At 44.7% G+C, this 26,486-nt stretch overlaps 1 protein-coding gene across 1 annotated transcript in view; it reads left to right on the top strand.

Moving 5' to 3' along the window:
* The window catches only part of AK5 (adenylate kinase 5), a 275,240-nt gene extending 249,242 nt beyond the window's left edge, over positions 1–25,998 (top strand). Inside the window, exons 13-14 of the mRNA XM_012661058.1 lie at positions 5,153–5,344; positions 24,664–25,998. Of these exons, the coding sequence (XP_012516512.1) occupies positions 5,153–5,344; positions 24,664–24,732 (261 nt within the window). The 3' untranslated portion in view covers positions 24,733–25,998. The remainder of the gene's footprint in view (positions 1–5,152; positions 5,345–24,663) is intronic.
* The last annotated feature ends 488 nt before the right edge of the window (positions 25,999–26,486 follow it).

Below are 26,486 nucleotides of genomic sequence, written 5' to 3'. Positions count from 1 at the left end.
TTTTCTTTCTTTCTTTTTTAGGGAGGTGGTCAACTACTGGGTGCCAACAAAAACAAAATTAAAGTACAGTCCTTATTCTTCCTTTGGGGCTTTTTATAAATGGAATCTGAAGGCAAATCCCAGAACTTAGTCCTATGGGGTTCCACACCATTTTGAGCAATGATAGCTCTATGGGATCCACACAGAGCCTCCCAAGGTAACATCTTTAAAGTATGTCACACTTGTGCCCTGGAGTCGGAAAATCCGGGTTTTCACCTCTGCCGTATATTAGTGTGGCCCTGGGCAAATCACTCAACTTCACATCCCACCTCTGTAAAATGGAGATGATAACTCCTGCCAACCCTTATTTAAAGAGTTTTATGTGAGCTGGGTGCAATGGCTCATGCCTATAATCCCAGCACTTTGGGAGGCTGAGGCAGGAGGATTGCTTGAGGCCAGGAGTTTGAGACCAGCCTGGGCAACATAGCAAGATCCTGTCTCTACAAAAAAATAAAATAAAGGGTTTTGTGAAAATCAAATGACATAACATATATAAATATGCTTTCTAAGCTACAAAAGCCTATAAAATATTACCTAGCTTGGGTTCACTTTTTTTTTTTTTTTTTTTTTGAGACAGGTTCTTGCCATGTTGCCCGGACTGGCTTCAAACTCTTGGGCTCAAGCAATCCTCCCACCTCAGCCTCCCAAGTAGCTGGGACTACAGGCATGTGCCACTGTGCCTGGCTAGGGTCACTCACTTTATAATCACAACTCATAGAAATCTCTAAGATCCCTGCTCCCTCACTTCTTTCTCCTTTGCTTATAACCTAGTTAGAGTGAGCTCAGGGCTCTATGCAGGCTGGTCTATCCCCTGATCTTTGGGTAAATATGAATTCAGATGATCCATGTGATCTTTCCTAAAGTAAAGCAGAACTTCCTCTCCCATCATGGTCCTCATTCACACAGGTTTTAGAATGTGGCAAAGAAGAAAGAAACCTAACTAGAACTGAGAAAGAAGTCTGAGAAACGAGAAAGAATCACCAATATGGTGACTGGACAGTTTCAACTGATGCTAAAATTCATGATGCCATTTCAAAAAATATACAAGGGCCCCATTTCATTACTGAACCTACAACCCTTAAGTAAGATGTTCAGACATCTACAAAGACAGTCTTTTACATGCTGCTAGGAGGAGCTTACAGAGACCAAGAGTCTTTGTTCTTAGGTATAGTAACTTTGGAAGATTCTGATATCAATTGCGTAGGTATGCAAGAGAACATATCCAACCCTCCAAAATGAGCACCTTCTTTAAATCTGACCAGAAGAACAAAGATGCTACAAACACAGAATGAGCTACCATTGACTCATTTATGCACTGCAGGGACCTCATCATTTGTAGAATCTCCTCCAAATTATAGGCAAGAAATTAATTTGAAATTTGGCAACGACAGATAAGGACATCCAAGTTGCCCCAGAGATTCAGAATAATCAGCTTGGTTGAAAGCATAGTGTTTCTTGTGTGTGCATCAGGCCTCCAACTTCATTTGAAGCCCATTCAAGCCTGTGAGAGGCTTTAACCAGCCTACAGGAATCTCACCAACCTTTCTGTGTCACAGAGATTGGTATGCCTGATGCAGGGGACTAATCTGTTGCCTTAAAAAATCCAGTTCAGTTAGTTAGGCTGACACTTTTGCATACTATAGCTGAGTTCTCTGAGATGCAAGGTCCTTTGAGGATTTACTCAGCTACTGTATACGACTTCACTAAAAATCAAACACAAACTAATGTCCACTACCTAGGGGTAAGTCTGCGTGTGGTTTCTCTATTACCTTCCTATCTTCTATTCCCAAGGTTGATTTTTTCCCCCATTGAATTAATGATCTGTGCCTTCAGTATCCAGCATGGTATGTTGGGGAAGGGGGCGGGTATGCGTGTACATGTGTGTGACTGGGGCAGAAGAATGTGAGGGAGGAGTCAGTGTTTCTGATCACCATCTCCATCCCCCGTCCCAGTTGACAACCCCTCGTTAGAGTGACTCCGGCATAAACAGGCCTGTATTCAGAGCTGGGCTTTGTAACTCACCACTGGTAGGCAAGTCGTTTAACTTGGCAGATCTCAATTTCCTCTTCTATGAAATGTAGGTTGAAAATACCTAACTCAGTGATTGTTGGGAAGTTTGGATGGGATCCTTGAAAAGTGCTTTTACCCATTTCTAAGCCTACATACGGTGTTCAGTAAATTGTTACAGTTTTTTAAAATAATGTACATTTTTTGACTGTACAAATAAAAGTTATATAATATGAAACAATACACAAAAGTATAAAACAAAAAAGAACCACCCAGAGATAATACCTGTGCAAACATTTCAAAAATTTTTAGGTTATCTCACACAGGTTTGAGACTTGCCAAACAACGAGAAAAATTTAAGTATTACAACAGGTGGCTCAAGTCACATCCAAATGGAATGACTGCTTGGTAGCTTTTTGTACAGGAAGAGAGTGCTGATTCCAGGAGAGAGAGGGTAGAGCAGACCCCACAGTTTTGGCACAAGGAAAAAGTGTGGTGGGGCAGCTTCTCTATTACATTGTGAATAATCCTCTCGGGATCTTGTTAAGATGCAGACTTCAATTCAGTAGGTCAGATTGTGCCTGGGACTCTGCATGTCTTTTTTCTTTTGAGACAGAGTCTCGCTCTGTCACCCTGTCATCACAGCTCACTGCAGCCTCAAACTCCTGGTTCAAGCAATCCTCCTGCCTCTGCCTCCCGAGTAGCTGGGACTACAGGCATGTGCCACCATGCCCGGCTAATTTTTTCCATTTTTAGTAGACACGGAACAGGGGTCTTGCTCTTGCTCAGGCTGGTCTGGAATTCCTTACCTCAAGCAATCTTCCCACCTCGGCCTCCCAGAGACTGCACTTCTAATAAGCTCCCAAACGATATGCTGCTGGTCCATGGGCCACACTCTGGGAACCCGTGGCGAAGACAGATCTACCTCTCTGCCTACACTTATTTTGGTCCAGAGGTTCATCTATAATACTTCCAGCTCCTGCTCAAATACACATAATCTCTGTTTGTACCCAAATGAGTCACTGAATTATCTTTCCTGTCCCCACAAGTGGCCTGAAAAACGACCCCAGAATTGGAAAAATCACCTGGCCACCTCATGCAGCTCTAACCCAAAATTGTTTCAGGAAGCAGAACTCTCTGACTGAACATTAAGTTACCGCCCAAGCTCGCCCTCTGCTGGTCAACAAGTGTCATTTTCTCCTAAACCCTGCCTCACCCTTTCTTGCTGCACAAATTCCCATTTTTTTCTTCCAATAAATACTCTCAGAAAAGTTGCATGACATATTCTAGAGGTTTATTTCACTCTTCTAGATTTTGGGGAATTTTTCCCATACTATTTCTTAAAGTACATCCCTCAAACGTTTGATCAACACTTTCTAGCAACTGTTTCTGTGTTTTGCCTAAAGGTTCTCTCACCTCTGTTCTCAGCCCATCCATGCACTTCCACAGTGGGTGGCAGCCCTTTCCTTGTGGCCTGAATAGCTAGGTCAGAAGGCGGTAATGGTTTCTTTTGATCCAGGGTTGGAGTTGGTAGCAGAGGCAGGGTAGGTGTGCCCCAGGGACACCAGGGACAAAAAACCAGCTCAGAGCAGGATGCGGAGATGAGGAGATTCATGTCACAGATCACGTCACCATCATTCATTCACTCATTAAAACATGCCTTAATGACCCACTGTGTGCAAGACTTGGGACCAGGGACAGAGGATTCCTAATCCCTGCAAACAGAGAACATAGCCCAAGAGCACAAAGAAGCGTAACAGTGAATACTTGCTATTTTCTATGTGCCAAGCAGTATACTTGCATTACCTCATTTAATTTTATTTAATCTTCACACAACTGTGATCATCTCAATGTACAAATGAGAAAATTGAGGTGCATAGAAGTTGGGTGACACTTTTAGTTAGTGATGAAATCATTTTAAAAGAATGATTTGTAAGCCAGCCACGGTGGCATGCACCTGTTGTCCCAACTACTTGGGAGGCTGAGGCGAGAGGATGGCTGGAGCCCAGGGGTTCGAGGCTGCAGTGTGCCGTGACTGCTCCTGTGAATGGTCACTACACTCCTACATGGGCACCATGGCGAGACTGTCTCTAAAAAAGTAAAAATAGATTTTAAAAAATCTAAAAAAGGACAATTTGTTATTATCTCTCATGGTTCTGGAGGTTGATGGGCTCACCTGGCTGGTTCTCACTTGGGGCCCCTTACCGGGCTGCAGTCTGACAGCAGCTAAGGCTGGGCACACCGGCTAGAGCCGTGCTTGGGGTGTATTAAATCAGCGGGGGCAGGCCGGTCATCTCTGTCCACATGGCCCGTCCACGTGCCTAGCTGGGGCTCTCTCACTGCTTGGCAGTCACAGGGTGGTTGGACACCATAGAGGACAGCTGGCTTCCCCACAGCAAGTGTTGCACAAAGCAAGGCAGAAACTGCAGAATTCCTTATGACCTAGCCTCTAAAAGCGTGTGGCAGCATTGCTGGAACAGTCTGTTGGTCAAAAGTTAAACAGCGACATGTCAGCTCAGCTTCAAGGGGGTGGAGGGAAGGGCTCTGATCTGAGTGGGGGAGTAGTCTACACGTAAAGTGAGGTAAGGGATTGGTGAAGTCCCTCTTGGAGACAAGTCATCACACCAGAACTTGACCCTAAGCGGCCTGACTCTGACCCCCGTGTGCTCAACCATTATGCTCCGCTCGCCCCACGTAACACAGCCTCTGCCACGACGATGGCTGGTACGAGGCATCACGGTGGTACTAAGGAGCAGGGATTAGCTCTGTCGCAGCAGGTCAGGGAAGGCTTCACACAGGAGGAAACACCACACACATCCGCACCCCTTCCCCGCCTCCCCTTAGCGCGGAGGACAGAGTGTGGCTGCACTAGGTAGCATATAATCCCCACGTTATGTGAGGTGATTGGAAAGACGGGGGCTCTGAGGCAGCCTGTGGAAATGAGGAGCCCTGGAGTCCAGTTCCAGCCGTGCCACGATGTAGCTCTGGGACCGTGAGAGGAACCAGAAGGCCAAGAAAGGAAAGAACTAGAGGCCCCAGGCCTCTCCAGAACGTCAACAGAGTGACATTTCTGACCGTGTTGTGCTCCGCTCCCCCCGCCCCCCAGATCGGACACCCACACCTGGTGATCTGCATGGACTGCTCGGCAGACACCATGACCAACCGCCTTCTGCAAAGGAGCCAGGGCAGCCCGCACACGGACGACACGACCAAGACCATCGCCAAGCGCCTGGAAGCCTACTACCGCGCGTCCATCCCGGTGATCACCTACTATGAGACGAAAACACAGCTGCAGAAGGCAAGTCGTTCCGCTGCCCCCTCTAAATGAGCCACTCTTTTTTTTCCCCCCCAAGAAATAGAAAAAGCTAGGAAAGTTTGGTTAAAGGATCTGGGAGTCAGGGCTGTGTGCAGCTGCAGAATTGGGGCCAAAATGAGCCCCTTACTCGCTTTACTTTTGTCTCCATCAAATTAAATATTTGTCATCATATGGAGCATAAAAAGTTGCTCATATAATTTTCATAGATGCCCTTATAGCTGCTGAAAGCAACTCCTTTTTCCAAAAGAGGGAGAGGAGGAGGGAGAGGGCGGGAGGGAGGCATGAATGAGACGGACTTTCTGGGTGACCTCTGGGACCTCAGCTGAACGGGTTCCTAAAGGTTTCCCCTGGACCTAAGATTCAGTGACTGTGAATTTCTAGAGTTTTGCAGAATTCACAACTGGCACTTGCTCCTTTGTCTCAATTTCTTGCAATAACTAATGTTTTGGGGAGAAGCCACGTATGGGGCCAGGAGCGCAGGTAATGAGGGGAAACGATGAAGATACTGTGGGGGAATGGGTGGTATCCACTTCATGGTCATGAGCTGTGTGCTGAGCCACCACTAATTTCATGAATTTGGGAAAACTACCCAATCCCCATTGTTCCACCCATTCCACCGGCGTGTATCAGGGCCCCGTGGTCCGTCCATTGCCCTAGCGGTTTGGATGCAGATAGTAAGATTCTTCCGTCCCCACAGAGCTCAGGGCTTAGCAGGGGAGACAGACAAACATGCGGTGGCAACATGGGGTCAAAGCAGGCCCAGAGTGGCTTGTGAGGCCTCTTTCATCCAGTCCACGGGCAGAGCCGAGGTAGCCAGGAAGGCTGCCCGAGGAGGACGCGGCTGAGTCTCTGGGTGGGGGTGCTGTGGGGAGCAGGGCCACCCACACTGAGGAAGCAGGTCAGGAGGGGCGAGTGGCTCAGCCTGGCTGTGACGTGAAGGAAAAGAGGGACAGGACGTGGGGAAGGAGAGACCAGCGGGGGCTTGGTCAAGATGAACCTTAGGCAGGAGCAAATAATTGTCCTGTGGGTGGTGGGGACTCCTGAAGGGGACAGACATAACCAGGATTTAGGCGCTCGTAGGTGGCCAGCTGATTCAAATAAGGCTGGAACCCATTAAGCTCTAGACCTCGCTTCTGTTTCCATCCATACACACTGCCTGACCACGTGGCTGGTTCTTTGAAACTTTTCTGCTTCCTGAGGGCTGGCTGATTCAAGAACTGTGAATAAAAGCCACTTACGATCTTTTGACTAAATTTGTTGTAATTTTGTCTTTTTGACACCACTGACTTAGAAAGTTCTAAGTAAGGTTCTGATCTAGAAAGCTCACTCTGGCAGCCTTGGGGGAATGGACCCAAGAAGGGGAGTCTAGAGACTGGGCCAGCATCCAGGAACCAAGTCCCAAGGACCCAAACCAGAATGGGGAGAGTGGGGCTCTGCCTCTTGCTGCTCACAGGATAGAAGGCATCATCTGTAAATAACAAACTTGTCTCCGAGGCAGCTAGATTGTCAGTTCCTTGGGGGAAACCACCGATAATGAATTATTGTCTCCTAACCCCTTTAATAGTCCATTTTCCAGAATCCTAAGAAGCCCTGGGTACAGAAGGCTAAAAGGTGCCTCTCCACTTAACTCAGGGATGACACACATGTGGCACGAGAGCCATCATCTCCACGTCACAGCCAGGCTGAGCCACTCGCCCCTCCTGACCTGCTTCCTCAGTGAGGGCGGCCCTGCTCCCCACATCCACAGCAGCCATTGCTCATTCAGCCCGCGCCTTCCTGCGGCACCAGCTGTGGCCTGAGAATGCTTGTTAACGCAGCGCTTTGAGCAGCTGCTACCACTTAATAGGACTCAGTGTGCAAGATAAAACCTATTTGCTGTGCTTCACGTAACCTCTGGCTGCCGCACAAAGACTTAAATCTTTAAAAACAAACAAACAAAAAGTGCATTATATAAGAGCAAGATCTTAAGAATTCAGGGTTGCAGAGGTCTTTCCAAGATTATAGTCGGTGATTTCCACCTTTTGTGCAGCCTAGAACATACACAGAAATTATCCAGGTAGAAGGGAGTTTCTTCTACTTTTAAGATTTGTAAAGGTGGGAAAAATCCCCAAGTAATCCTGGATTTAACCACTTTTAGAGTCAGAAAATCCATTTTATCTTTCGCTTGTGTTATTCCATTCTGAATTCTAAAAACTCACAAACAATTGGCAAATGGATATAGAGCTAACAGGGTTCTCAGGTAAATCTGATTTCTGGAACCTTCCTTAGAACTTTCTAAGTCAGTGGTGTCAAAAAGACAAAATTACAACAAATTTAGTCTAAAGATCGTAAGTGGCTTTTATTCACAGTTCTTGAATCAGCCAGCCCTCAGGAAGCAGAAAAGTTTCAAAGAACCAGCCACGTGGTCAGGCAGTGTGTATGGATGGAAACAGAAGTGAGGTCTAGAGCTTAATTGGTTCCAGCCTTATTTGAATCAGCTGGCCGCCTATGATTGACTAAAGCTCAGCTGCTTTAACTACGAGAAACTCAGCCATCTGTTACATGAGAATACACCCAAGTTATTTAGTTAATTAGTTTCATTTAGCATGAACGACTCCATATTGGTTTGGTCTGTTGGGCCCAGTACAAGAGCCTCGTCCAAATCAATAGCCTCCTACCAATTGTATTTAACAGTGGGAAAGGAAGGTTCCAGTCTCCTTTGGCTCATTTCTTCAGCTTCTCCTGCATTTTGGAGATGCTGGCAGCTGGGTCCATGGTGAGGTAACACTTACGATCCACGTTGAAAATATTTAAAACCACTCCAGCGTGGATGGCAGAGCAGCGTGGGCTTCGGCCCTGAGGACCCCCAGAGGGCCTGCTTGTCCACTGCCTCTGCCCAGGGCTGTCTGCCACCCACACAGCTGCAAAGATAAACAAGCCCTGCGCACCTACTGTAGAGACGGCCCATGCCAGGCCCAGGAAACTGAGAATCGCCTGCTTGTATCTGTGGGGTTTGCCAGCAGCTGGGGCGATGGAAGGGGACTAGGGGAGAAGCAGGGGAGGGGAGGGGATTGCTGCTGCTGGAGGAGAAAGCCCCTGTCCCCTTGTGTTGTCTGGCTCTGGGCTTGTGCCCAGTCGTCTTGCATCAGCTTAATCTCCCTGCGGTTTCTAAGTAACAGCTTGTGTCTTGTTCCTGCACCACTCTTTGGGCTGTTCGTCCCTCCTCCCTGTCTCACTGGTTCTCGGAGCCCAAGACAGGGCTGCTCGCCCAGGTGGGCTTCGGGTCAGTTAAGGAGCTTTCTAGAAACCAGGTGGGGGTGTTGGATGCACAATCAAGAAGAGAAGTGAGAAAATCAGCAGCTGAGTGAGATTTATTTAGGAATTAGAGCCGCAGGGTGAAATGGTCCACAGGCACCTCCATCAGGCCTCTGCCCCGCAGTGTGGAACCGTCAGCTGACACCACCCTCCCTCCCCCGCCAGCCTCCATGACAGCCCTCTTGGCCACCAGCTAGCCAAAGAAAGTGCAATGGGATTTCAAACGAGGGTAATTTAAAAGGCAAAGCAGGATTTATACAGCCACTGCCTCATTCTTTATGTCCTCACTATGCCATCCTTACACAACAAAGTTAGAACAACTTCTACACTCCAGGGATAGAAGTATATGTGACACAGTGTATCCCGTGACTTTCTGTTTTCCTCGCTCTCATAAAGCAAAGCTTTGCCTTGCACGTGAGAGAGAATTAGAACAGAACTTTGCTCCATCCCATCTCCTGCCTCCACGCACTTGGGGCAGATGCCGTTAATCAACCTCGGCACCTCCTACCCCGTGTGGACGCTGCTCGGCAGCTTTCTTAAGACGGCAGTCGGGCAGTGACGCCCAGCGGGCTGGGTTCGCCCACAGGAGGCGGCTTGCTTTCACCTTGAGTGAGAGAACTTGCTGGGGAATAAGTTACTGAAGTGCAGCATTTGGGGGATGAAAAGCGCAATCCCCAGCCAAAGACTCCCTTGTGAAGAAGATCCTGGCCTGGGCGTTGGAAAGCCCCAGGCACAACTCTGAAGACTTTGGTGAGTCGTTTCACTGCCAGGTGGTCCCACCGCTGGAGTATTTTCCCCGAATACGTTTGCTATGAATTTGTAAAACATGATGGTGACAGTAGGTGCTGTTGACCTGGACTCCTTGGTTGTAGGTAACGGGTTCCAACTCCCGTTGGCTTAACCTGAAACCTAGAGCTCAACTCTAAGGTTATGCGACTCCAGGCTGAAACACAGCTGGCCCCTGAGGGCTGTGGGACCAGGCCCTGGAAAGCTCCCCGCTGCTTCTCACAGATGCCTGCTCCTTTCTAGGCCAGGTGACTCTCTTTCTCTGGCCCAGGAGCCAGCATAAGGCCCCCGACAGCTTCCACCTTCACCCATTTCCACGGTCTCTGATTCGCAGTTCCAAATTCCCGACAGGTGTCCCGGTTGACCTTGTCTGCTCAGGGTCTCCCTGGGCCTGTTAGCTATGCACAGGCAAGCAGGGTCACATGGGCTTTTTCACTTGTTCTGTGACTACGATTTTATTGAGTGCATACTATGTGCCAGATACGATTCTTGGTGTTGGGGACGCAGCAGTAAACAAGACGGACACAGCCCCTCACTGAAAAGAGAAAAACAGTGGACAAGAGAATAGCTGCTACTGAGCTCTGATGATAAAACAGAGTGAATTGCTGTGGGAGGGTGCTGGGGAGCTGTTTGCAAAGTCTTTCTGAGGAGCTAACATTTAAGACCTGACTGATACGAACATGGGTACCTGGGACTCTTCCCTGTGATGTGGGTGGGGGACAAGGAATTCCCAGAAGAGAAGGGCATAGATGAAGAGAGCTTGTAATAGATGATGTCTGTCTCTGTGTTATTTACTATTGATTAAAAAAACAAAAAGGCCAGTGATTCATTAAACATGAGTTTTGCAGATGCAAAAAATCAAGTTTCTTGGCAACTCTGCTTTTGTAAAGGAGAAAAAAGCTTTCTTAGCGATTCCTCTGCGGTGTCTCAACTTCATAAGTAGTTTAACCATTTTTATTAAGTCCTGAAATGTAACAGTCCCCATTGTTCTGGGTGGACCTCCAACCTGGCATGAGACGCCCTGTGAACTGAGGGATAAAATGTGAGAAATGCAGTTTCTGGTATTACTCAGAAAAGTGGAAGCAGAAGGCACTATCGGGTCAAATTTCAACCCTTGCCTGCAAAATCCACTGAATAATACATAATTGCTTTGATTCCTAAGTTTGGGGCCTCACACAAGCAAAATAAAACCCACGATTATTCTTATTCCTTGAATTCTCTGGACTAAATTCTTAATTCTTCTTTCAGTTGGCTAACTCAAACTAATTTTTAGTTCAGTGTCTCTGTGAACATCTGAAAATACCCTGTGGCTTTACACACAAATGAGAATTTCACTGCATACAATTTAAGTCATAATATTATAATTATTTTTCTACCAAAATCAGTAAACATTGCTCTATTGTTTTTAAGTACTTAGTGTTGTAGAGGAAAAGGCAGAGACAAGTTTGCAAGTTAACTTTTTCCAACTGGTGTCTTTGTCTTTTACCTTAGCTTATTCTTTTCATCTCACGCTGTTGCCTTTTCAGACTAAGCCTGTTCTTATTTCCTGTCGACCATGTCCTCTTACAGACTGTTTAAACCAGCAGTAGTATGCATTCATGGTCCCTCCTGTGTGTTTTCATAGCGCTCTATTTCTTCCTCCATCTTTGTATTTATCCTGCTTTGTTACAAATACTTATTTACTTCTCTACATCTGCCAATAGAAAGTAAATCCTCTGGTGCAAGAATTATGTCTGTCTTGCTTACAGATTTATCATGAGTGTGTAGCACAGGGGAAAAAGTAATATTCACTGTTGGATATCCAAAGAATTTTATTAAAATTTCCCTGGTTTCTGTATTATGATTTTCAGGGATCTTCTCTCCTTCGGAGTTGCTAGAATAGTGTCTTTTTGCCTTTTTCTGTGGTATTTTTTCCAGAAACCCTAGTTTGTTTTAAGTGTATTCATCTTCTGTTCCAGTCATCTATTGCTGTGTAACAAACCACCCCAAAACTTAGTTGCCCCAGACAACCACCATTAGTTGATATTCCCGGCTCCTGTGCATCAGGAGATTGGAGAAAAGCACAGCAGGGACAGCTCTTCTCCGTTCCGTGGTGTTTGGGGGCCTCGGTTGAAACAAGGGAGTGGCTGGGGGTGACTCAAAAGGCTGGGAGCTGCCCCAGCTGGGGCTGCTGTGTCCACTTCAAAGATGTTTCTTCATTCAAATGTCTGGCACCTGAGCAGCATGGCTTTGCCGTTACCCTGAGCGCCTACATGTGGCCCCTCTAGAATGGCCTGCGCTTCTACAGCGCCGCTCCTGGGTGGAGCCCAGGTGAGAGCATCAGCGAGGACGTGCTCCCAGAGGCCAAGGCAGGGGCTGCAAGGCTTCTTCTGACCCAGCCTGGGAAGTCAGGGGGCATCGCTTCTACTGCGTTCTGCGGGTTACAAGCAAGTCGCTAAGGACAGCCCGGGTTCAAGGGGAGGGAGATTGTACTTCCTCTCTCGATGAGTGAGTGTTAAAGTCACATTCAGAAGAGTATGGGGGATGGGAGAAATTGTGGCAGCCAGCTTTGGAAACTGTAGCCTGCCACACCCTCCAATCTAGGGGTGGGGGTGTCAGAGCTGGTGCTGTCAACACACAGAGTGCGCAGATTGTCGTTGATCCCACTTTGTTCCTTTGAGTCCAGGAGGCACTTAGTATTGGCCACGCTCAGATCTCTCGCTGGAAGGCAAATAGTTTGCACAGCTCCTCGTGCAGTCTCGGCGTCGGAAGCCCTGCACTAATGTGGCTCAGGTGTGATAAGCAGCCCCCTCCACACACTTGCTCCCAGGGTGCTTCCTGTTTGCCCTCTTGGACCTGAGATGGCCCTTCAAGTTTTGGTTGGGTTCCCCTCCCTCCTTGCTTGTTCTTTTGCTAATTACGGTCTTGTCTTGGATACAGAGAAAGATGGGCTGCTGAGTGGAGGGAGAACAACCCTCGCCTTCAGCAGTCAGGGCCATTTAGCAGAAGGACACACACCTGTTTATCTGGTCGTGTTCTGAGTCAGGAACGGATTCTGAGGTCTAGTTCCATTGGCAATAGGTAAAGTCCATGTTTTCAGAATTCTGTGACTATTCACGTTTTTCTGGGTCTTCGCGGCTATTTTAGTAGGAAGCTGGGAGAGGCTGTAAGGGGATGCTTGCCAGATCCCACGCAAGCTAAGGGTAGGGGAGATGTTTCCCTTGAGATTCTGTGAAGATCAAATAGGTTAAACAGGAGAGCATTAGCAGGTGGTTCAGTGGTCCTAGCTGAGTTAAAATGATCAAGTGTTCTCATCGGTGGCTGATATTAGATTTATTTTGAAGGGTGTTTTTCCAAATTACTAAAGTAATAAATGCTCACTGTAATAAGCAAAGAGTAGAGAGATGTATACAGTTGTCCCTCAGTATCCGTGGAGGATGACATCTAGGACTCCAGCCTATACCAAAATCTGTGGCTATTCAAGTCCTTTATATAAAATGACATAGTCTTTGCTTATAACTAGGCACATTCTCCCGTATAATTTAAATCATCTCTAGATTACTTGTAATACCAAATACCATGTGAATGCTATGTAAATGGTTGTTACACTGTACTGATTTTTATTTGTATTATTTTTTATTGTTTTGGTTTTTTTCCTGAATATTTTCTATTCCTAGTTGGTTGAATCCATAGATGCGGAGCCCACGGATATAGAGGACCAACTGGAGATAGGTTTCATGCTCTATATTCACGTATCACCTAACGACAGGGATGTGTTCAAAATGTGTCTGAGTTAGTGACTGAAGGCAAGGATATTACTGTATGCTACTGTAGACTTTGTAAACACTGTACACTTAGGCTACACTAAATTTATAAAATTTTTGTCTTCAATAATTAACCTTAGCTTACTACAGATATTTTGCTTTATAAACTTCTTAATTTTTTAAAAACTTTTTGACTATTTTCTAATAACACTTAGATTAAAACACAAACACATTGTATAGCTGTACAAAAAATTTTTCTTTTTTTATATCCTTATTCTATGAGCTTAGTTCTATTTTTAAAGTTTTACTTTTCAGGGGTTTTTATTAAAAACTAAGACACATACAGACACATTAGCCTAGGCCTACACAGGGTCAGGATCATCAGAATCACTGTCTTCTACCTCCACACCTTGTCCCACTGCAAAATCTTCAGAGGTAGTAACATGCACAGAGCTGTCATCTCCTGCCTTCTGAAATTCCTACTGAAGGATCTACATGGGGCTATTTTACAGTTAACTTTTTTTAATAGTACATTCTAAAATGACTATTAAAAGGATATTATAGGCTGGGCCTGGTGGCTGATGCCTGTACCCAGCAGTTTGGGAGGCCGAGGTGGGAGAATGGCTTGAGGCCAGGAGTTCAAGACCAGCCTGGACAACATAGCAAGACCCCATCTATACCAAAAATTTAAAAATTAGCCAGATAAAGTGGCATGCACCTGGAGTTCCAGCTACTTGGGAGGCTGAGGAAAGAAGATCACCTGAGCCCAGGAATGCAAAGCTGCAGTGAGCTGTGATGACGCCACCGCACTCTAGCCCAGGCAACAGAGCAAAACCCTGTCTCAAATCGAAAACCATAGTAAACGCATAGACCAGTTACATAGTAATTTATTTTCATTATCAAGTATTATGTACTATACATATGTGTATGTGCTATATTTTTATATGACTGGCAGCACAGTAGGTTTGTTTACACCAGCATCACCACAAACACGTGAGTAACACATTGGGCTATGATGTTGGGCTATGGCTATGACATCACTAGGTGATAGGAATTTTTCAGTTCTATTATAATCTTGAGACCACCATCCTATATGCAGTTTGTCATTAATCAAAACATCATTATGCAGTGCATGAGTATGTATATATGTGTATACACAAACTCATAATTTACAATGCTCCTTACAACCTTACCCAAATAACCAATGCCAACAGTTTATTGTGTATCTTTCCACCTCCCCTCCTCCCTCCTCTCTGCCTTCCTCCTCCTCCTGTTGTTCCTCTCTTGTTTGCTCTCTCCCTCTCTCTCCGACCCCCCCATTCTCTCTGACATGGATCTATCTACCATGTACACACAACCCACTATGGTGGGGGGATGGTTCTAATTTCATGTAATTGCCAACCTGTACACATTTCTCTGAAACATCTCCAGATCAATACATATAACAATATTTTCTTTTTAATAGTTATATAATATGCCATAATACAGATACTCTATAGATTATTCAACTAGGTTGTTTGTAGTTTAGTTCGATTGGTTTTTATCTACTACTAACAACATGCAGTAAAACAGACATCCTTGATTGGGCTTTTTTTCTAGTAGGGGAGACTGCTGAGCTATTTTTAAGCAGAGGCTGTTTTTTTTTTTTTTTTTTTTTTTTTTTTTTTTAACTCATTCATTTCTACTTTACTTTCCCTCCATATGGCCCCGGGAAGAGTTCTTTGAAATATAAAAAAGTTTCGGAATTTCCCAGCTCCTTGATGCTTGGCCTCTTTCAGCAATGCCCCCAATGTCAGCGGAGTTTACTTACCAGTTCAGGGTCTGACGCCTCCCTAGATTTAATGTGGATCTGCCCTGGTTGATCTCTAGCAACCTGGATTTAGACACAACCCCCCCCTGCTGGTGCAATGAAGAGCAAAGTGCATGCAGGAGAGAGTTTGACTTACAGGAGCCCTAAGGTTCTATCCTCTCACTTGACAAATGAAGCATAAATCTTCCATATGTTTCTGAGAGGCTTAATAAACGTATTCCTGATGACACTGCTTGAAATAGTCTTCTCTCCACCTCCTTCCCTTCCTGATTGTCAGACCCTCACCAGATTCCCGCAAAGACCTTTTGATTCAGTGCAATATTCTTTGCACCCCTGTGGTCCTGTTGAAATGAGTTGTGCCTGCCGCATGCTTGTGTCCTCCCAAAACAGCAGGCAGGAGAGAATTCCAGACCTGTACTCATCTGTGCACGTTCTCCATTTTCTTCCTCTGTGGTTGCTTTGAGCACAGAGCAAGTTTGGTCTTTAGCAATCTTGGGGCTCCCCTTTCACTGGGGTCCAGTTTAACTGAGAATCTCTTGGGAGCCCCTGTCATGGTTTCTACCAGCAGAGAATTGGTGCTGTCCTACAAAAGGTCATTGACATATTCAGCAGACATTTATCAGGCATCTCTAAGGCATGGTACTTAATGCTGGGAATTCAAAGAGGAAAAAGACATGAAACTCTACCCACAGCAAGGTAGTATGTGCGGTACTAGGACTTACAGAACATCCCGGGTCTTTGGGAGCACAGAGCTTGGCCCTGGGAGGTAGGTAAAGGCTTCAGAGGAGAGGACGTTTGAGCTGGGTCCTGAAGTATGAATAGAAGTTCACGCCAGCTGGAGGAGAGGGAAAAAGGCACTGACATGTGAAAGAGCTCCGTAATGCTGGCAAGAGATGTAGTGCCAAATAGATGAACTAAAGTAGTGGCAGATTAGACTAAAAAGCAAGATTGAGGCAAGACTATGAAGGACCTGGAATCCATCCATCCATTCATTTATTCCTCCTCCGTTCAGTAAATTTGCTAGACCAGCACTGTCCAAACGACATACAATGTGGGCCACATACATAATTTAAATTTTTTAGTAACATAAAAATGTAAAAAGAAACAGGTGAGATTAATATTTTATTTAACCTAATATCCTAAGTAGTAGTATTTCAACATGTAATCAATATAAATTTTTAACGAAATATTTTTACATTCTTTTTTTGAATGGGTGTCTTCAAAATCTTCTGGCAGATCTCAATTCAGATGCTAAATTTTCATCAGAAATGCTAGAATTTATATTTCATAAAATTTACAGTTGAAATGGTAGATTTCATGGACCCAAGTTCCAAATATATTTTTAAATTTTCCACTAACTGGGTCAAATATCAGTTTTAAACTTTAATTTTAATTATACAGTATTAAAAATTCAGCTCCTCAGTTGTGCTGGTGGCTGTCGTATCACACAGTTCCGGACCATCCTGGGAAGTTTGAGTTGAATACTGCAGGGAGTCAGTGGGTAACTTTGAACAGGAAAATGAGTGAGCAGATGTTTTAGAAAGGTCACTTTTAGAAAGGATGGATTTTTTTCTCATATCTGCGGAAAGATCTGTTACTGTAATGAAAACTTCAGACAGGATGGAGAGAAAGAAGAAGGAAAGACAGTGCAGTGTGACATTTTAAGTGAAACTGCATGTCTTGTGGGAAATCCTATTTATAGAAAAGCCATTAATGCACTGATCATATATCATCCTTATATTTTTGCTAAAGTTTGTCCGTAAGTCTCTCTAAAGTCCCCGTGTATATAGTCTTCCTTTCTATGGCCTTGAGAGTGAGGAGGAAGGTGTGGCCAGACCGGATATGGGAAATGGATGGCCTTTTACATAACCTTAACTTTTGAAGGATGCACCTGATTTTCCCCGGGCCGGGCCGTGCACAGGCAGCTGAGCCGCTGCTGCCCTCCTCTAGCCGGGAGGGGGATGCCTGTGGTGTGAGGCTGGGTCACACAGACAATAATTCTAAACCACTCTGTGACAGCTTGCGTTTGTCCCAGAAGCCCTGTGGCACCAATCAATGAAAAATAAAAATGAAACTCAAGCAATGTTTTGAACAGTGTGGGAAAATTCAGGAAAAACACAACTAGATATATTCAGTGTTTGGACCAGGCAACTGTTTTGTGATTTACAAATTCATGGAACTAAAGAGAAAGTAGACAAAATGTGCAGTTCCCAAAGCAGTGTAATTGCTTTCCTAATTTAGTAATATGTTCTGTGGGCTGCTGGGTAGAAATATTATCACTGACTGCTCTACTTTTCCTTCGAGAAGTCAGGTGAAAACTCGAAAATTTACTATTTCCTGTTCACTTGCTGGTAGCTTTTTAAATAAAAGAATCTTTCTCTATACTGGTCAGGACATCACTTTTAACTGTAGGATTTTATATCAAGTCTCAGATCAAGAGAGTAAATTTTTAAAATTAGAAGCAAATCTCCTTACCTAGTTTCCAGTTAAATCAAACACAGGAAAACCTCACACATCCTGACTTTGCTGATTCAGAATTGGAGCTCTGAAAGGCCATCACGAAACTTACTTTTGACGATTCCTGGAAAAAGTGTTGCTGTAAATTAATGTTATAAGCATTGAGTATAGAGTGAACGCATCCTACATTGGAGGAATATTGCTGTCAAGTTTGCACACTTGCTGAGGAGTCTCCTTCACACAAAACAGTAAGCTAACTGCACGGGACTCCTCTCTGTTCACTGAAGACATTAAACACTAGCACCTTGTAAACTAACTGGTTTAGATTTGCTAAAGCTGTGAGCACCAAGAAAAGTTCCTGTAACTTAGAAAGCATCTAGTAAGTTGATTCTTTTCCATTTCCTTTGAGTTGCAGTTATATAAGAAAACATAATATAAAAACCACTTATTCTTCTCATAAAATATTCTCCACATATGGGAATTAGGTGAGTAAGGAGAATCCACTTTGAGACTCAGGAAGAGTCGAGAGTAACGTGTGGAGACCAAGGGAGAAATGTGGAGAGTAGATAGCAGGCCTTTGTCCCACCCATTCAGCTGGGCTCTCTATTGCTCCTTAAAAGTCCAATCCAGGAATCCAGGCCTTTCCTGTCGCACGTGCGCACATGCACGTATTGTAAGGAAAAGAAGTTGCCCTGCTGCCTTTAGATTTTATTCTCAAAACGTTGCTTCTTGGGCGTAATGAAGATCTCAGCTAGCTTCATGGATTTCCCCCTAACCCAAGTAAAAGGCTGCTTTTCCCATCTAGAAAGCCTGATGATTCAATTTCGTCGTTAAACCTCCCCACGTCTTTGGGCTCTGCAGAGGGAAAGACTGTGTCACAGCACGTGACTCTGGTTGGGTAGCAACAAGCAATTTTATTTCATTAAATAAATCGCCACGTTTAAGCCACAAAGCAAAACGAGGAGGGAGGCTTGGGAGTGAAACAGGTGGGCAGTGGTCTCACAAAAGTTCTGGGGCCTTCCCCAAAACGTCGGCTCTGGCTGCTGGATGGAAGAAAAGGAAGAAAACAAGCGCCGCCCTCGTGCTCTTGAGCCCATCATGCCGCAACCAAGTGGCCTGGTTTTTAGAAGACAGAAATGCCTGTCCTTCCATAACGCCCAGTTTGTGGACCAGAAAATGGGCCCCAAGAGCATATTTCTGCCCCCACGACAGCTCATCGCCGTGAGGAAAGGAAGGAGGAGTGTGGACGTGGAGGATGCGTTCTCCCCCTTTAACCTTTTCTTTGCCTGCCTGGCTACCTAGAGCCGGGCCCTGAGGATGCAGTGCTGAGCGCTGACTGTCCTCACAGAGCTTACCCCTAGCCGGACACAGACACTCTGCTAACCAAACCTTAGTCAGGCTCCCGAACCTTCTCTTAGGCTCATCTGTGCACTTCTTGCAAAATCCAGTTTTAGCGAAGAACTCTGCTAAATCAGTTTAGGAAGATCCCTTATCTTCAATATCTGATCACCCCAGATATCGGGTCCCTCATCCTCTGCGACCCCCCAGGTGACATCTGATCACGCAGGCCCGTCTTCAGCAAGGATTTCCCTTACTCCTGATGTTACCTTTTTAGAAATTTTACATCTACTGACCCGCACCCTACTTCTTGACTGTGAGTTCCCACCCGCCATGTATTCAGAGTTGAGCCCCATCCCTCTCTCCCCCACTGCACAGTCTTGTCGCCCTGGTCCCTGTACCTGTCGTAATGGTCCTGATAAAGTCTTCCTTACCTTGCTTTAGAAAGTATCGCTGAATGGTTTTTTCTTTAACAACATACAGATATTTGGACTAATGCTGGGTTATATCTGGCCAAGAAATGGGAAGCTGAACGTCACTTTGCATCCAGTTGACTGTGTTGAAAGAGCCATGAGTCCACTGTGATGGCAGAAAGAGGAGGGTTACACTGTGGGCTCAAAGGTTGGAATGAACAAATGTGTTTTCACCAGAGTCTAAAAGAAATCTGGGATAGTGATCAACCCAAATCATGTGAGTCTAACGCTGGCATTACACTGAAGGACCAAGTGATCAATTAGAAAAAATGGAGGAAAATAGAACATAATACGCTTTTTTAAAAGTTTTTTGTACTAGTCAGTGTTAAAAGACACATGAGTATTAGATAAGAATATGGGCAACAGTCATGGATTTCTTTTGGAAGGAAGATAAATTTAGAAAAACATATATAAGGTTGGGCAGTGTTGGGTAGTATTGGTTACAGAAGATGGATTGCAGAAGAGAAATGTTTCAGGGCCAGTTAGTAGAAGTGGAACATGTTAAGTCAGTTAAATGCAAGGAACCAGTGGAGTTCAGCAAGACACTGGAGAACAGGTAAATAAAGACGCTGCAAAATATTGACCACCTTGTGAGGACAAGAAAGGCCCAAGAACAGGTGGGGCTTGTCCAGATGAAGCAGGGGGCATAACTGAGGCTGAAAGTGCCATGCAGGCGCCCCTCGGCTGGCCACGACACTGCAATGGGAAAACTCGCATGCAGCTGAAGTAGGAGGTGGCTGGGTCAGTCCCTCGTCTAATCAGCTCTCTCTTCTGGGAGAGACCGGGGGCGGATTTGGGGAAGCATTTGTGCAGGAGACAGAATTGGATCACTAGGGTGAAGAACTTACGTTGTTCACAAAAGGGTTGTGTCGAGTCTTTGTGCTCATGGAACTTCTTGGGGACCAGAGACCTGACGTGTTTCTCACTGAAACGATCGTGGACAGTGTCAACAGTAGACCAGGTGTTTGTGGATTCACACCCACCCTGGCCGCAAGGGAGGGCACCTGAGAAGGAGCGGAGGGTGCGTTAGCGACCCCTTCCTCTCCTGTCTCCTCCCAGGGCTTGACAAGGCACGGTCGGGTGACTGTTCAGCAGGGCTGTGGGCAGGCACAGATTTGCTGACGATGGATGTGAGGAGGGCAGGCGTCCCAAGGCGTGCCTCGAACATTCAGGTTAAGGGCAACATAGCATCATTCAGCGAGAAAAGGGAATGAAGTACTGCACGAATGCAGTACGTGAACCTTGAAGACATCGTGCAAGTGAAAGAGCCCGTCACAAAAGGCCATGTATCGTGATTCCATTTACATAAAATGTCCTGAATAGGTACATCTAGAGGCTCTTCATCCCCATGTATTTTTCCGGCCTCTCCTCCTTCCTCCCTCCTCCCCTGACCCCGGCAGCATTTGCATTGTGCTCAACAAATGACTCGCTGTTTCCTGAAAACTCCAGGTGCTTTCAGACCTCAGTGCCTGTACACATGCCATTCCCTCCATGGGGAAGGCCCGCTTTCTCCTTTATTGTCAAATACATGTGTGTCCCTCTAGGCCATCTTCACTGGCATCGCCAAACTAAACTGAACACTCCTGATGCCTGTTGTTTATCAAAGATTTGCTGTGTGCCTATGTTTTATTATGTCAACCCATTCTTTAAAAACCTGTACTTGGCCCCTCATTATTGTCACGTAATAGGGTACATAAGGCTCTTCATAGCCCAACCTCTGCTTACAGTTCCAGCTGCACTGCTTGCTACTCACCCCCGCCCCATATTCGACCATCCAGCTGTTCGAACTGGTCAACATACTGTAATGTAGTCAGTAAGTACAAACACTTTGGAGACAGAGACCTGGATTTGAAAAAGGTCTCTGCCACTTACTTAACTCTATGACCTTGGGAAATTTAATTCATCTTTCAGAGCCTCAGTTTCATCATCTGTAAAATGGGCATAACAATACCTGTCTTCTAAGATCATTGTTAGGATTACTTGGCTATTTAAAAAGCACTTATGTGTCATTACTGGTAATGTTTATCATTTTAGACGATGATGGTTATTACCTTCCTCAGGAAGCTCACCTGCCCTCCCAAGATTGTGCAAGGTGCCCCTTTATCCATAGCTCCTATGTTTACCTCTTAACAGTGTAGATTCCTGTTAAATGTGGTCGTTTCTACCTTAAGCTGTGAGCTCTGCGGGAGCAGAACCATTGTTTCTTATTCAACTTGGTATCTCTAACACAAAACACCTTGTGGGCACCCGGGAAATGCCTGTTGGTTGAAAGGAGGAGGAAGAAGAGGTAGAGCAGTGAGCAAGGTGTTGTGAGGGACAAAGTTGTGGCAAAGGCGTAGCCCCTGCCCTCCAGATCGAGAGCCTCTAGCAGGAGATGAGCTGTAGATTGCTGTATTTGATTCTTCTGTGAGGACAAAGTATGACACATTTATTGGGAGGAGGAACTTTTTAAAACTTTAAAAATTTTTTAATTTTTAACTTCCATATTGTAAGATACAGTATACATGCAGGAATGCATAAAAGCGCTATGTACAGTGTGAAGAATAAAACGAACACCCACGTAACTACCATGCTGGTCAAGAAATAGAATTTTGCGGAAGCTTCACCCTCTCCCACCATGTCTGCTCTATCACTTCTTCCTTCCTCTCCCCAAGAAGTAACCACAATCCTGGCTCCTGTGATAATCATTTCCTTCTCTTTATGGCTTTCTCCCCTGAATGAACCCCTAACCAATATAATTTAGCTTTGCTTTTGAACTTTATATGAATTGAATCATACTGTACTCATATTCTTTTGAGACTTGCTTCTTTCTCCCAACTTTGTGTTGTTGAATATAGCTGCGGTTCTTTTTTTTCATTACTGTAGTATTCCACGTTTATGTCATAATTTGTTTATCCATATACTGCTGGTGAACATTTGGGATTTTTCCAGTTTGGGAATTACAAGATGGAAGATTTTCTTTTGAGAATTCCTTCTACCTCTGGAATCAGTTAAGTCCCTAGTGTTGCAAAATTGAAACTCATTTGCCTAAAGATTTAGGTAGGTAGACAAGAGTTGAAGAAATCATCAAGTGTTTCTCAAAATGGGGTGTAAGACGGCCCACAACAAAACCATCTGGAGAATTTGTTAAATATAGATTAAAGGCCCAGCCCAAACCCACCAAATGAGACCCGCTGGAAATGAGGCCTGGAAAACTGCATTTTGCTGCACTCTCCCCTGCTCTCATGAGGCTTATGTGGCTCCCGAGGCCTCTACCTTTTTTTTTTTTCCATTTGTTAGTAGTCAATGCACCTCCCTCCATGTGGCTTCAAGCCACCAGGACACCCACCCCACTCCCCGTCATCCGCCACACACGTACTTCCTTTTCCCAGCTCTTCTGCTGAATAATTTGGCTTCCATGATGACAGGCTGCTTTGGGAGCTTTCCCTTCCCCAGAGCTTTGTAGTAGCCCAATTGCACTAAACCAGCGTGGCAGCCCTTACCAGTGCCCGCTCACTGCCCATGGTCCACGTTTTATCAAGGCCAACAGTTGGGCAGAAGCTCTGGTTCCGCTTTAAGTTGGTAATGCCTCATACCAGCATTTCCAGTGTAACCTGAGTGCCATTTGTCAAAGTTGGTCCTGTGGTGACACATGCCACCAGCATCACCCCAGCCTCCCAGGTGCTTCACCAGGTCTCTACCTTCTGTAGATGCTACATGTGTGACGGGACAAATCTCGGTGGTTGGTGTGATGTTAGGAGAGGGGAAGGGGTAATGTCTTCATGCCCAGAAAATCGGCTCCCCTTCCCACTTTCTCTGTTGTTGGCTTCTTGTGCTGGCGTATCAATGACCTCCAAGCAGACTCTGCCCTTGGCACACCTAATCTTGGTGGTCCTAGCTTTTGCTTTCTTCTCCACACCACTCACCCTCATCCCCCAATCTCTGCCCTATTCCCACCCTACTCCAAATGCCCCCAGAACACTCAAAAGTCTCATTTTAAGCATCTCCAAAGTCTTTCCATAACCCCTAGCAACGCTTTAAACAGGCACTTAGTTGTTACTATTTCAAATAGACTTTATTTTTTAGAGCAACTTTAGGTCTAAGCTCAGCAAAATTGAGCATAGAGAGTTCTCATCTACCCTGCCCCCACAAACTACAACCTCCCCAACCGTCAACCTCCCCCAAAGGAGTGGCACATTTGTTACAACAGAGGAACCTACATCAATACATCATAATCTTCCAAAGTCCATGACTTACGTTAGGGTTCACTCTTTGGTGGTGCACGTTCTATGGGTCTGGACCAGTGTGTGATGACATGAATCCACCACTGTAGTATCGTACAGGGCAGTTTCACTGCCCTAAAAATCCTTCGTGCTCTGCCTATTCATCCCTCCCTACCCCCAACTCCTGACAACCAGTGATCTTTTCACTGTCTCCATAGTTTTGGTTTTTACAGAATGTTACATAATTGGAACCATACAATATGTATGTACCCTTTTCAGAGTGGCTTCTGTCACTTAGTAATATGCATTTAAGTTTCCTCCATGTCTTTTCATGTCTTGATGGCTCATTTCAGCACTGAATATTATTCCATTGTTTGGATGTATCACCGTTTATCCATTAAAATGCTGAAGGACATCTTGGTTGTCAATTATGCATAACGCTGCTATTAATATAAACGTGTGCAGGTTTCTGTGTAGACGTTAGGTTTTCAACTATTTGAGTTAAAAATACCAAGGAGCACAACTGCTGAAAAGTTTGGTACAGAGTATGTTTACTTTAAGAAACTGTAACACCAGGCTGGGCACAGTGGCTCACACCTGTAATCCTAGCACTCTAGGAGGCTGAGGCGGCAGGAGGATTGCTTGAGGTCAGGAGTTGAAGACCAGCCTGAGCAAGAGACCCCGCCTCTACTAAAAATAGAAAAAATTAGCCGGGTGTGGTGGTGTGCACCTGTAGTCCCAGCTACTCAGGAGGCTAAGGCAGGAGAGTTGCTTGAGCCCAGGAGTTTGAGGTTGCTGTGAGCTAGGATGATGCCACGGCACTCTAACCTGGGTGACAGAGCGAGACTGTATCTCAAAGAAACTGCATCACCTTCCAGAGTGGCTGTACCATTTTGCATTCCCACTATCAATGAATGAGAATTCCTGTTGCACCACATCCTCACCAGCATTTAGTGTTGTCAGTGTTTTGGATTTTGGCCATTCTGATAGATGTGTAGTGGTATCCCACTGTTGTTTTAATTTAGGCACCTAGTTTTTAAACAACTACTACTCACTTTTTTCCTCTGGTTTGGGGGGGTTTTGTGCTTTAAAATTTTTCAGAGCAAATTATAGGCAGGTGATCTTTTTTTCAGTATTAAAAATGATCTTATTTACAAGTAATTCTTAAGACTCTTATTTTTTTCCCTTTTCAATACAGATAAATGCAGAGGGAACACCAGAGGAAGTTTTTCTTCAACTCTGCACAGCTATTGACTCTATTTTCTGAAGGCGAAGATGCACGTTCATTAAGGAGAGTGGAGGGAAAAACATTAAAAGGTTCATCCCTTAACACAATATGTTTCAAGTTAAACCTTTTGTGTCCTCCTAAATCCTGACATAACTATTGCTTCCCAGCTAGATCCGTGTGAGAGGTGTCTGGAAATCACGCATGGTGTATTTGTGGTTATTAACCTTTTCTTCACACTTGTGAGAGCTGTCTGCACACGCAGATTGCACTTTTCTATCATGCGGGTTGCACCTCAGAGCTAGTCGGTATGTGAACAGCAGTGCAGTGCCAGCCTGTGTCACTTGTGTCCCCAGGCCTTGCTGGAGTCTGAACGCTTGGTTCTGCTCTCATCAAGCATCCCCAACGCCACACCACATCTTCCTTCCTCTCCTCAAGATGTGCGTGCTGCTCCCTGCTGAAAGCCCTTACCATGGGGGCAGGCGTTAGGCATCTTCTCTGGTGGCTGGCTGTTTGCTCAGCTCTCATCCACTAGTGGCTCAGAGCCAGAGAGTGGGTTGATTGGACAATGTCACATACACCATGTAGAGGCATCAAGCAAGTAAAATTTGACAGAAATCTTAAAAATGTGAAATTGAATAGCTTTTTTGAGACAACAGAACCTAGGTCATCAGCAATGTTTATTTTTAGGAAACTGGCTCCTTTGGAATACTGTCAGAATGGCTAAGGGAACAAATTTGATAATTGTATAACCAGTCTCTTCTCTACATGGCAGTACGTTTCAGTAATCATAAATTAATCAAGATCAAAAGTAATTTGAAAGCATGAGATAATTTATTAATTGGGCAAGTATCAACTTAGAATTTTGATTTTAAATGATCACCCATTTACTTATTGCTAAGCAAGTAAAAAATACAGCAACAATAACAAAACTGATGTGGGTGGGAGGCGCATGTCAGAAAGTGGTGTTTAGCAGATTTCTATGTTGTATTTGTTTCATATGGGCCTTTTCCAGGGGTTTGCAAACCTTATCACACCCATATGTAAAATTGTGTTTACCTGCATCAAACCAGTGAAATTTGGGTTCTCTTTTGTGCTATCAGTTGTCAAATCAGAGCTTCTTATATATTCTATTGGAATAACTGCATCTTCCACTTGGTTACTACAAAAGACCAGAGTTTGTTTGCATGCTCTTTTTTTCTTCATTGGTTGTGCAGATAAGGATCCATTTCTGGGACAGAATTGTATTTTTAAAATCATTTTTTTCTTGAAATGGCTATGTACAAATAAAATAAATGAAAGACAGGATAACTCTTTTTCTATTTATTTGTGACTCACATCATTCTGGAAAGCATTCGAAGGCTTACTCCAAACAGAATTAGAAGCAAACACAGTAATAGTCAAGATTTACGGTATGCTTATATGGTTTTAATTTTGGCCATAGATCAGTTTTGAACTATTACACAGAGAACTCTTAATGTATTCATGATACATGGTAATTTTCATATTTCCTTTTTCTCTTGCACTCATTCTTAAAGAAGAAATTAAATTTCTTTGGTTACAATTATGCCTCTATTAACAAAAAGGGGCATGTTCCCACAACTCACACAGTTGTCAAATACTTCTGTTACTACCCCAGGTTGTCACACTCTACAGGGGAGCATAAGGAATATTTGAGCAAATTAGAAAAAAAGGGATACAGGATGAAAATTATCAGTTGTGCCAGAAAACATAAAATGACTCTTTGTAGAGATTAACATTCTTGAAACACATACCACACACTGGCAAACACAGTC

This window comes from Propithecus coquereli, unplaced genomic scaffold, assembly GCF_000956105.1.
Source record: "Propithecus coquereli isolate 6110/MARCELLA unplaced genomic scaffold, Pcoq_1.0 Scaffold7, whole genome shotgun sequence".
Taxonomy (NCBI): Eukaryota; Metazoa; Chordata; class Mammalia; order Primates; family Indriidae; genus Propithecus; species Propithecus coquereli.
Note: the sequence above shows the minus strand (reverse complement) of the source record. Positions and strands in the feature narration are given on the sequence as shown.